At 39.1% G+C, this 12,839-nt stretch overlaps 1 protein-coding gene across 1 annotated transcript in view; it reads right to left on the bottom strand.

Annotated features, from left to right (window-relative positions):
* LOC149941518 (monoglyceride lipase-like) overlaps window positions 1-12,447 on the bottom strand; it is a 36,107-nt gene extending 23,660 nt beyond the window's left edge. The window contains exon 1 of the mRNA XM_090178537.1: window positions 12,083-12,447. Coding sequence (XP_090034663.1) covers window positions 12,083-12,198 — 116 coding nt within the window. The 5' untranslated portion in view covers window positions 12,199-12,447. The remainder of the gene's footprint in view (window positions 1-12,082) is intronic.
* Between the last annotated feature and the right edge of the window lie 392 nt (window positions 12,448-12,839).

Raw genomic sequence — 12,839 nt, 5'->3', positions numbered from 1 at the left:
ACGCCACTGCGCGAGTTTCCCGACAAATATAGAGGGTTAAGACGTTAAGTATAAAAATTAAACTGCGTAGAGATATTTTTCTATCAATAAACCCTCTTTTACCGATAAAATAGTATTAGAAAATCAATACGATGGTCTTCTCAGAACACCTTTTTCTTCCCAGACGGTTTTTGAATAATCAACTTGAGCCTGCCAATAGTACGTGTTTCAAGCGAAAACAATTAACAAGAATACTTAACTCGTAAGCTACAGTCTCCAGTCTCCGGCCTCAGTGGAGACTGAAGGACCGGAGACTGGAGACTGGAGACCAAAAGTGTTGCCAACCATACATTGGCGGATCTAGTTTCAGTCTAAAAGACTGGAGACCCACGATTTCTATAGTGACTGGAGATACGGAGATAGGAGGCCTCTAGTCGCGATGGAGACTGGAGGACCGGAGACCGGAGACCAAAAGTGTTTCCGACCTATGCTCGTAAGAAAGATATATATGACATTCTTCTGATAATATCAAAAGTTATTCTATTATCGGGATGAACATTTTGAAGGTCGAAGTTAAAATTTTCTAAAGTTTACCCGCGTACAAGAAATCTACAGGAAAAAATAGATTATTTCCTTATGTAAGCTGAATAGCGCAATTTTCCCCATCAATTTTCATCTAGCCACATAGCTGCTGAATTATCTCGTCTGCTTTAGCGGACGAAAATAAAAATGTAAATTACAGCTCGTTATGTTTGTGACCCGGCTAAATATTAAATTAAGAGTGCGTGGGCGAACATTGCAAGTGGAAGACTGGGAGAAAGTTCTTAAGAAATTAAATGTAATTCCATACGTTATTTATGGTACCCGGATCTCATGAATCGCTAGGTGCGCCACTGACTCGCTAATAATTCAGTGAGTTTTAAAATTCCTTCCTTAAACGTTGCATCTTTTAAATACCTTTACAGGGTTGCCACAATATTTTCAGATTCAAATTCCCGGTTTTCCCTGACTTTTTAAGGCCAAAATTAGACAATTTTGAACTTTATAATTAACTTTTATCAAACGTTAATAAATTTGGGTCAAATTATATTTAAGTACAAAAGTTATTGCAACGTTTTAAAAATTAGCAAAACTTTCAAAGAACTAAATAATAATCAGAGAATTTATCATAGATCTAGAGTAAATTTACCTTCAAAAAGTGTCAAGATAAAATTTTATTTCCTGACTTTTCCCTGACTTTTTATAAAGTTTTGCTAATTTTTTTAATTTTTAAATTCCCTGACTTTTCCCTGGCGTGCGAAAACCCTGTTTTAATTAAGGGGGAATTTTCTCAAAACATTCCAAAATAAAATTGAGAAAAACCATTTAAGGAGTATCCAAATGCAGAACAAATAATTTAGGCTTAAAATTATGTTTCTAATTTTCGAAATTTATAATTTATACCTAGAATAAGTCATCTAAAAATGTAATATTTAAATTCGTTTCCACCGTACGCATAAATGCTCTATATGTTGGTATTCACTTTAGGTATGTTTTGACCCCCCTGTTCCAAAATACTTCCAACGCCACTGACAATATTTTGCAAACTTCAACTCTTCACCTAGATGGAACGATTTAGGGGAACCAGGGACAAGAAAATGGTTTGTTGGCTTCAACGCGTGATGCCTGAGGCAATTTTCAGAATTTATACACGAGGGTGACCATAGAGTTTTTGCAAAATATAGGAAAATTATAGCGAAATATAAATTTCAAGTACTTATGAAGTTAAAATCCAGGGTTTAATAAATGCTTGAGCGAGCGAAAATTTCTAAAAGTCTTCCTTTGTAGATTTTGATATCAAAAGACATAATTGCAACAAATGAATCTAAAAATGCCGCAAATATACGAAAAATAGGGTAATTATAGAACCACTTTGAAAATATTGGAAAAATTATACATCGACTGCTAACAATTATAAAATATAGGATGCGCCGACACCCTGTACATGAAGCCAAAGTGGCCGTTTAGCGATGTATCATCAAATTTAGTTGAGCTGGCGAAATGCATTATTTTTCCATTAGTATAATGTTCCCCTTTCAAACCTTTAATATGGAATTTGCCCCCTCCTCCGTTAAACGTAATAAAAAAAACCCTTATGACACTCTTTTGCAAATTTAAGAGGAGAGTTAAAATCGCACTAAATTTATTTCTTTTTAAATACCGCTACAAGTTAGTCGAACACATCGAAGAAAGTCCAAGTATTTTCGATTTAAGTGGAAAATGGACTAACACTAACTTTTAATATTTGTTTTTGCTTTGGTGAAGATATTTTCAGAAGGTTCTCCCAAATTTGATTTTAAGGTTGTTAAATTTTTCGATTTCCAATAAAAAAAATTACTTTAACTAAACTTAACGTCCATATTCAAACAAAATTCAAATTTAGGATATTTTATTTTATTCCGAAATCGAATATTTTCGGGCAAAGCTGAATAACAGAAATAATAATAATGAATGCGCAAATTAGGATGTTATTTGTAATTGTCGTAAAGAGAAAGTGAAATTTCGTAGTTTTTTTCCGCCAGTAAATTGTATAAAAATAACTGAAATAGAAGATTAGAGAGGAAGTAACTTTGCATCATTATTTAAACATCCACTCGGTCGGAACCTAAAAAAACCACTACCGGTTTTTTCCTTTCCACTTCCTAGAAATAATTTTTGAATAAAAAGTACCGCTACTTTATTTATCCAATTCCAATTCATTTCGAAACTCTTTGGGTGAATACGTAGCAGGGAGCCCAGCCAAAAATTTAAATTCCTTATAGGCAAAATATTTTTTAAATTTATAGGATTACACGGGACTAAAATTTGATTATATATTGTAATATAGGACAAAAATTTCACAAGTATAGGATATTATAAAGCAAATTTCAGCTAAAAAAATGCGCAATAACTATTCCGAAAATAAATAGAAAATTATACATCTATACGACTCCTAACCTTTTCTCCATGTTTGAGCCATCATTTCTGGTTTATACAACTCCAATATATAGCAGTAATATTAATAATAATCACCTTAGGACCAAGTCATCTAGCGACTCTTAACAGCTCCCTACACTTATTACTATTACTGTTAATATCAAGATTTTATGGAAAACCCGTAAACTTATTTTGCCACTAAATAACTAACTCAAACATACAGGACATTTCAAGAAATTACAAGTTAATGCAGGGTATTGTAAAAATCAAATTTCCTTTCCATGGTAAATTAAAATGATTAAATTTTGAGATCCATGTAACAATTTATTTTATTTAACAATTTACCAGTATAAGATATGTTTAAAAATGTAAAATTTTATAGGAATTATAGGACTACAGTACTGGGTTGTGGTATCTATTTCAGTACAGCCATATACTTTTTGTACAAAGAGATAATATGAAAGGTCAATAAAATTAAAATAGTTTTTCTGATAAACGAGAAACAAAAAAATCTTATCGGTGAAATAATATTTTTCGCGAGAGTACCGATACATAGATTTGGACGCTTCAATAAAACGCAGTTTCGTAAACATTCTGGCCTTGTTACAAGCTGGGCATACAAAACCAACTGTTTAATGGCCTTATTTCGTACAGTAGGTATACTCGCGTGTCACCAGGCGCGAGTATACAACTACTGCAACGCGTATGGATTCCCTGATAAACAGACCTCGCTCGATCGAGGCTTACGCTCTATAATTTAATTATTTAATAAGCGCCTATACTCGTTGGTTGGGCTTACCCGCAAAGCCGTTGTGCTGTGGCCATTGTACTAACACTCTTCGCCGCTTTAAGGGCGTTTCTGCTTTGAAATCGACCTATCGCCTAAATTGACCTTCTCGAGAATTTGAGATTATAGGGAGTATGAACTTCCATAGTTATGTTTGATCGACGAATTTCACGTTTCGCCCACCAGGTTTGAATCAGGCTAGATGGTGATTTGTGCTACCGGGTTTAAATTAAGCTAGATGGTGATTTTTGCTGCCGGGTTTAAATTAAGCTAGATGGTGATTTTTGCTGCCGGGTTTAAATTAAGCTAGATGGTGATTTTTGCTGCCGGGTTTAAATTAAGCTAGATGGTGATTTTTGCTGCCGGGTTTAAATTAAGCTAGATGGTGATTTTTGCTGCCGGGTTTAAATTAAGCTAGATGGTGATTTTTGCTGCCGGGTTTAAATTAAGCTAGATGGTGATTTTTGCTGCCGGGTTTAAATTAAGCTAGATGGTGATTGGTGCTACCGGGTTTAAATTAAGCTAGATGGTGATTTTTGCTGCCGGGTTTAAATTAAGCTAGATGGTGATTGGTGCTACCGGGTTTAAATTAGGCTAGATGGTGATTGGTGCTACCGGGTTTAAATGAAGCTAGATGGTGATTGGTGCTACCGGGTTTAAATTAGGCTAGATGGTGATTGGTGCTACCGGGTTTAAATGAAGCTAGATGGTGATCGTTGCTACCGGGTTTAAATGAAGCTAGATGGTGATCGTTGCAACCGGGTTTAAATTAAGCTAGATGGTGATTTTTGCTGCCGGGTTTAAATTAAGCTAGATGGTGATTTTTGCTGCCGGGTTTAAATTAAGCTAGATGGTGATCGTTGCTACCGGGTTTAAATTAAGCTAGATGGTGATTTGTGCTACCCGGTTTAAATTAGGCTAGATGGTGATTGGTGCTACCGGGTTTAAATGAAGCTAGATGGTGATTGGTGCTACCGGGTTTAAATTAGGCTAGATGGTGATTGGTGCTACCGGGTTTAAATGAAGCTAGATGGTGATTGGTGCTACCGGGTTTAAATTAGGCTAGATGGTGATTGGTGCTACCGGGTTTAAATGAAGCTAGATGGTGATCGTTGCTACCGGGTTTAAATGAAGCTAGATGGTGATTGGTGCTACCGGGTTTAAATAAAGCTAGATGGTGATCGTTGCAACCGGGTTTAAATTAAGCTAGATGGTGATTTGTGCTACCGGGTTTAAATTAAGCTAGATGGTGATTGGTGCTACCGGGTTTAAATTAGGCTAGATGGTGATTGGTGCTACCGGGTTTAAATTAAGCTAGATGCTGTTTGGTGCTACCGGGTTTAAATTAGGCTAGATGGTGATTGATGCTACTGGGTTTAAATTAAGCTAGATGGTGATTGGTGCTACCGGGCTTAAATTAAGCTAGCTGCTGTTTGGTGCTACCGGGTTTAAATTAGGCTAGATGGTGATTGATGCTACCGGGTTTTAATTAAGCTAGATGGTGATTGGCACTACCGGGTTTAAATGAAGCTAGATGCTGTTTGGTGCTACCGGGTTTAAATTAGGCTAGATAGTGATTGATGCTACTGGGTTTAAATTAAGCTAGATGGTGATTGGTGCTACCGGGCTTAAATTAAGCTAGCTGCTGTTTGGTGCTACCGGGTTTAAATTAGGCTAGATGGTGATTGATGCTACCGGGTTTAAATTAAGCTAGATGGTGATTGGTGCTACCGGGCTTAAATTAAGCTAGCTGCTGTTTGGTGCTACCGGGTTTAAATTAGGCTAGATGGTGATTGGTGCTACCGGGTTTAAATTAGGCTAGATGGTGATTGGTGCTACCGGGTTTAAATTAGGCTAGATGGTGATTGGTGCTACCGGGTTTAAATTAAGCTAGATGCTGTTTGGTGCTACCGGGTTTAAATTAGGCTAGATGGTGATTGATGCTACTGGGTTTAAATTAAGCTAGATGGTGATTGGTGCTACCGGGCTTAAATTAAGCTAGCTGCTGTTTGGTGCTACCGGGTTTAAATTAGGCTAGATGGTGATTGATGCTACCGGGTTTTAATTAAGCTAGATGGTGATTGGCACTACCGGGTTTAAATGAAGCTAGATGCTGTTTGGTGCTACCGGGTTTAAATTAGGCTAGATAGTGATTGATGCTACTGGGTTTAAATTAAGCTAGATGGTGATTGGTGCTACCGGGCTTAAATTAAGCTAGCTGCTGTTTGGTGCTACCGGGTTTAAATTAGGCTAGATGGTGATTGATGCTACCGGGTTTAAATTAAGCTAGATGGTGATTGGTGCTACCGGGCTTAAATTAAGCTAGCTGCTGTTTGGTGCTACCGGGTTTAAATTAGGCTAGATGGTGATTGGTGCTACCGGGTTTAAATTAGGCTAGATGGTGATTGGTGCTACCGGGTTTAAATTAAGCTAGATGCTGTTTGGTGCTACCGGGTTTAAATTAGGCTAGATGGTGATTGATGCTACTGGGTTTAAATTAAGCTAGATGGTGATTGGTGCTACCGGGCTTAAATTAAGCTAGCTGCTGTTTGGTGCTACCGGGTTTAAATTAGGCTAGATGGTGATTGATGCTACCGGGTTTTAATTAAGCTAGATGGTGATTGGCACTACCGGGTTTAAATGAAGCTAGATGCTGTTTGGTGCTACCGGGTTTAAATTAGGCTAGATAGTGATTGATGCTACTGGGTTTAAATTAAGCTAGATGGTGATTGGTGCTACCGGGCTTAAATTAAGCTAGCTGCTGTTTGGTGCTACCGGGTTTAAATTAGGCTAGATGGTGATTGGTGCTACCGGGTTTAAATTAGGCTAGATGGTGATTGGTGCTACCGGGTTTAAATGAGGCTAGATGGTGATTGGTGCTACCGGGTTTAAATGAAGCTAGATGCTGTTTGGTGCTACCGGGTTTAAATTAGGCTAGATGGTGATTGATGCTACTGGGTTTAAATTAAGCTAGATGGTGATTGGTGCTACCGGGCTTAAATTAAGCTAGCTGCTGTTTGGTGCTACCGGGTTTAAATTAGGCTAGATGGTGATTGGTGCTACCGGGTTTAAATGAAGCTAGATGGTGATCGTTGCTACCGGGTTTAAATGAAGCTAGATGGTGATTGGTGCTACCGGGTTTAAATAAAGCTAGATGGTGATCGTTGCAACCGGGTTTAAATTAAGCTAGATGGTGATTTGTGCTACCGGGTTTAAATTAAGCTAGATGGTGATTGGTGCTACCGGGTTTAAATTAGGCTAGATGGTGATTGGTGCTACCGGGTTTAAATTAAGCTAGATGCTGTTTGGTGCTACCGGGTTTAAATTAGGCTAGATGGTGATTGATGCTACCGGGTTTAAATTAAGCTAGATGGTGATTGGTGCTACCGGGCTTAAATTAAGCTAGCTGCTGTTTGGTGCTACCGGGTTTAAATGAAGCTAGATGGTGATTGGTGCTACCGGGTTTAAATTAAGCTAGATGGTGATCGTTGCAACAGGGTTTAAATTAGGCTAGATGGTGATTGATGCTACCGGGTTTTAATTAAGCTAGATGGTGATTGGTGCTACCGGGTTTTAATTAAGCTAGATGGTGATTGGTGCTACCGGGTTTTAATTAAGCTAGATGGTGATTGGTGCTACCGGGTTTAAATTAAGCTAGATGGTGATCGTAGCTACCGGGTTTAAATGAAGCTAGATGGTGTTTGGTGCTACCGGGTTTAAATGAAGCTAGATGGTGATTGGTGCTACCGGGTTTAAATTAAGCTAGATGGTGATTGGTGCTACCGGGTTTAAATTAGGCTAGATGGTGTTTGGTGCTACCGGGTTTAAATTAGGCTAGATGGTGATTGATGCTACCGGGTTTAAATGAAGCTAGATGGTGTTTGGTGCTACCGGGTTTAAATTAGGCTAGATGGTGATTGATGCTACCGGGTTTAAATGAAGCTAGATGGTGATCGTTGCTACCGGGTTTAAATGAAGCTAGATGGTGTTTGGTGCTACCGGGTTTAAATTAGGCTAGATGGTGATTGATGCTACCGGGTTTAAATGAAGCTAGATGGTGATCGTTGCTACCGGGTTTAAATGAAGCTAGATGGTGATCGTTGCTACCGGGTTTAAATGAAGCTAGATGGTGTTTGGTGCTACCGGGTTTAAATTAGGCTAGATGGTGATTGATGCTACCGGGTTTAAATGAAGCTAGATGGTGTTTGGTGCTACCGGGTTTAAATTAGGCTAGATGGTGATTGATGCTACCGGGTTTAAATGAAGCTAGATGGTGATCGTTGCTACCGGGTTTAAATGAAGCTAGATGGTGTTTGGTGCTACCGGGTTTAAATTAGGCTAGATGGTGATTGATGCTACCGGGTTTAAATGAAGCTAGATGGTGATCGTTGCTACCGGGTTTAAATGAAGCTAGATGGTGATCGTTGCTACCGGGTTTAAATGAAGCTAGATGGTGTTTGGTGCTACCGGGTTTAAATTAGGCTAGATGGTGATTGATGCTACCGGGTTTAAATTAAGCTAGATGGTGATTGGTGCTACCGGGCTTAAATTAAGCTAGCTGCTGTTTGGTGCTACCGGGTTTAAATTAGGCTAGATGGTGATTGGTGCTACCGGGTTTAAATTAGGCTAGATGGTGATTGGTGCTACCGGGTTTAAATTAAGCTAGATGCTGTTTGGTGCTACCGGGTTTAAATTAGGCTAGATGGTGATTGATGCTACTGGGTTTAAATTAAGCTAGATGGTGATTGGTGCTACCGGGCTTAAATTAAGCTAGCTGCTGTTTGGTGCTACCGGGTTTAAATTAGGCTAGATGGTGATTGATGCTACCGGGTTTTAATTAAGCTAGATGGTGATTGGCACTACCGGGTTTAAATGAAGCTAGATGCTGTTTGGTGCTACCGGGTTTAAATTAGGCTAGATAGTGATTGATGCTACTGGGTTTAAATTAAGCTAGATGGTGATTGGTGCTACCGGGCTTAAATTAAGCTAGCTGCTGTTTGGTGCTACCGGGTTTAAATTAGGCTAGATGGTGATTGGTGCTACCGGGTTTAAATTAGGCTAGATGGTGATTGGTGCTACCGGGTTTAAATGAGGCTAGATGGTGATTGGTGCTACCGGGTTTAAATGAAGCTAGATGCTGTTTGGTGCTACCGGGTTTAAATTAGGCTAGATGGTGATTGATGCTACTGGGTTTAAATTAAGCTAGATGGTGATTGGTGCTACCGGGCTTAAATTAAGCTAGCTGCTGTTTGGTGCTACCGGGTTTAAATTAGGCTAGATGGTGATTGGTGCTACCGGGTTTAAATGAAGCTAGATGGTGATCGTTGCTACCGGGTTTAAATGAAGCTAGATGGTGATTGGTGCTACCGGGTTTAAATAAAGCTAGATGGTGATCGTTGCAACCGGGTTTAAATTAAGCTAGATGGTGATTTGTGCTACCGGGTTTAAATTAAGCTAGATGGTGATTGGTGCTACCGGGTTTAAATTAGGCTAGATGGTGATTGGTGCTACCGGGTTTAAATTAAGCTAGATGCTGTTTGGTGCTACCGGGTTTAAATTAGGCTAGATGGTGATTGATGCTACCGGGTTTAAATTAAGCTAGATGGTGATTGGTGCTACCGGGCTTAAATTAAGCTAGCTGCTGTTTGGTGCTACCGGGTTTAAATGAAGCTAGATGGTGATTGGTGCTACCGGGTTTAAATTAAGCTAGATGGTGATCGTTGCAACAGGGTTTAAATTAGGCTAGATGGTGATTGATGCTACCGGGTTTTAATTAAGCTAGATGGTGATTGGTGCTACCGGGTTTTAATTAAGCTAGATGGTGATTGGTGCTACCGGGTTTTAATTAAGCTAGATGGTGATTGGTGCTACCGGGTTTAAATTAAGCTAGATGGTGATCGTAGCTACCGGGTTTAAATGAAGCTAGATGGTGTTTGGTGCTACCGGGTTTAAATGAAGCTAGATGGTGATTGGTGCTACCGGGTTTAAATTAAGCTAGATGGTGATTGGTGCTACCGGGTTTAAATTAGGCTAGATGGTGATTGATGCTACCGGGTTTAAATGAAGCTAGATGGTGATCGTTGCTACCGGGTTTAAATGAAGCTAGATGGTGTTTGGTGCTACCGGGTTTAAATTAGGCTAGATGGTGATTGATGCTACCGGGTTTAAATGAAGCTAGATGGTGTTTGGTGCTACCGGGTTTAAATTAGGCTAGATGGTGATTGATGCTACCGGGTTTAAATGAAGCTAGATGGTGATCGTTGCTACCGGGTTTAAATGAAGCTAGATGGTGTTTGGTGCTACCGGGTTTAAATTAGGCTAGATGGTGATTGATGCTACCGGGTTTAAATGAAGCTAGATGGTGATCGTTGCTACCGGGTTTAAATGAAGCTAGATGGTGTTTGGTGCTACCGGGTTTAAATTAGGCTAGATGGTGATTGATGCTACCGGGTTTAAATGAAGCTAGATGGTGATCGTTGCTACCGGGTTTAAATGAAGCTAGATGGTGATTGATGCTACCGGGTTTAAATGAAGCTAGATGGTGATCGTTGCTACCGGGTTTAAATGAAGCTAGATGGTGTTTGGTGCTACCGGGTTTAAATTAGGCTAGATGGTGATTGGTGCTACCGGGTTTAAATGAAGCTAGATGGTGATTGGTGCTACCGGGTTTAAATTAAGCTAGATGGTGATCGTTGCAACAGGGTTTAAATTAAGCTAGATGGTGATTGGTGCTACCGGGTTTAAATTAAGCTAGATGGTGATCGTTGCAACAGGGTTTAAATTAAGCTAGATGGTGATTGGTGCTACCGGGTTTAAATTAAGCTAGATGGTGATTGCCTTGAGCCGGTGTGGTTCTTTCGATATTAGCTGATTATTATTATTAATTAAGCTAGGGCGATTGGTTTTATCGGTTTCAAATTAAGCTAGCAGATAATTTTTCGATTTATAAATATACATTCCACATTTAATAATAGTCTACTAATACGCACTACAATTTAATTTGAACGTAACTAGCACCACGCGGAATTGTTCATTCTGGACACGTACCGGCGAAAGTAAAAAAGTAATTGGTTTTTGCGCAATCCGTTTCCTCCAAAAAAACGGTGTAAATGGGTTATTTCTGATCGGAATCTTTTATTTTGGTTTTAAAAAACTTAAAATTTTGCTCTTGGCCTAATTGTAAGATTCGCGCAACGCCTGTTTCACTGTAAGATTTATTTAAATAAAAGTAGTATTTTCGCCAGATCAAATTCGCAATGCGGCTTCGGTTACAAAACTCCAAATTTCGATTAAAAAAATAAATCGAAATTTTACTTTAATATTATGAAATTAAAACCGATTTTGTGAACCAAATTCAACATATAATGTTTACCTATATATTTTCGCGTATTTTAAGTATCAAAACTCAATATATAAATTTTTACCTATATTGTTTCACCTATTTTATGTATTCAACATTTTTAACTAAATTTTTTCGCGTATTAAGTATCAAAATTCTACATAACTAAATTTTTGCACCAAAAGAACCCCCAAATGGCATTCTAGAAAACCAGTTTTTTGATGGATTTCGCCCCTGCTGTCAGAATTTCGTTGCGGTTCCAGCGAAAGTTTTTCTTTGAAGAAACATTTGTTTGGGGAGGGATAGAGTGCTGGTGTGATTTTAGTCTTATACATAACGTGGAATTAAAAACTTAGGCGTAACGAGTACTTTTCATCAATTGTCACTGATGTTAGGTGAGGGCAACTATTTTCATCGGACATCCCGTAGCTTTGGAGGAAATTCCTCAACAACTTTTAACGATTGAGTCAAATATTTTTTTTCCGTTATTCCACTTGTCATATTGTAAATTTGATTTAATTCATTAACTATAATCATAAGTAAATAATATTTTTACATAAGTGTGACACTTCCTACTCTTCACACGCAAAAGATTTACTGAGAGCTATTCGCGCGTCCGCTTGCTAACGCGTCACATGTAGCCTTAGCCAGCGCCTCGTTGGGGGAGATTTTCTTACTAGCTCTCACAAACAAGTGACAAACTTACAAGGCCGTATTAGGGCATGTGCCAAGTGTGCCATGGCCCAGGGCCCCCGAGGTTACGGGGCCCCCGTCTTCCAAATTAATATTTTTCCCATTTCTTTTTATATTATTATTTCAAGTAAAAAAGTAAGGTCTGAATGTTTTTAAGGACCCAAAATTCTACTTTTCCCAGGGCCCCCAATAGTGTTAATCCGGCCCTGCAAACTTATGGAACAATATTATAGACTTACGCTATAATGTATCCAGCTAACCAGTTTTTATTAAATTTGAAATAGAACTGTATTGAAATAGAACTGTATTGAAATGAAACTGTTACTTACTTCGGTTTCTGATCTTTAAGCAACCATCGTTTGCAATGCAAAGTTTGTCCGTCTTGATTCTTGAGGCGATACTCCTCGGTGGACACGCGCTTTTCCAGCGTGTTTAACGAATCCATCCTTTAGATTTTTGTTTATCACAAGCGCGTCAAATCGCGGAGAAAGTGGAATTGGCTACTCCTCGGGGAAAGAGATAGCTATGAAGTATAAAAAGATCGCGGCCGCGTTTCCGCAGCTGAGAGAGAGAGAGAGTCAGCTATGTGCGCGCGGGGCTCCTCGGTTCGTCGCTCAGCCGGAGTTTGGGGGGGAAGCGATGCCCCGTCCCGGCTTCTTCTCGGGATGTTTCTATTCTCGCCTCCCTCTTCTTCCGCCGTTTCATACTAAGCTCAGGCAATTTGGGGAGGGCCCACGAGGGGAAGGGGGGAAGTCACCCAATCCCCCGTTCTTTAGCTGAAAAGCAAAAGTCAAGCAAGTCTGAAACACTCTATTTAAGGAGTTAAAGGCGAAAAACAGTTCTTTGATATATATCAGCAAGAACGCGTAGAAATAACTACGATAAGATAGCCCCCCCCCGCGCTGCCATAATCTTAAACAATCCAGAATGGAAACGCCCTAAGAAATCGGTCGGTGGTGACATCTAGATCATGCCAAAGTGGGATTTCCCCCAACTATGATTTAAATTTAAGAAATGGGATATAATTTTTTTAATTTGTATTCGCTGACTAAAGTATTATGATTTATAATTATAATAACAATAAAT

The sequence above is a fragment of the Leiobunum rupestre genome, chromosome 6 (genome assembly GCF_980474605.1).
Source record: "Leiobunum rupestre chromosome 6, qqLeiRupe1.1.hap1, whole genome shotgun sequence".
Lineage (NCBI taxonomy): Eukaryota > Metazoa > Arthropoda > Arachnida > Opiliones > Sclerosomatidae > Leiobunum > Leiobunum rupestre.
Note: the sequence above shows the minus strand (reverse complement) of the source record. Positions and strands in the feature narration are given on the sequence as shown.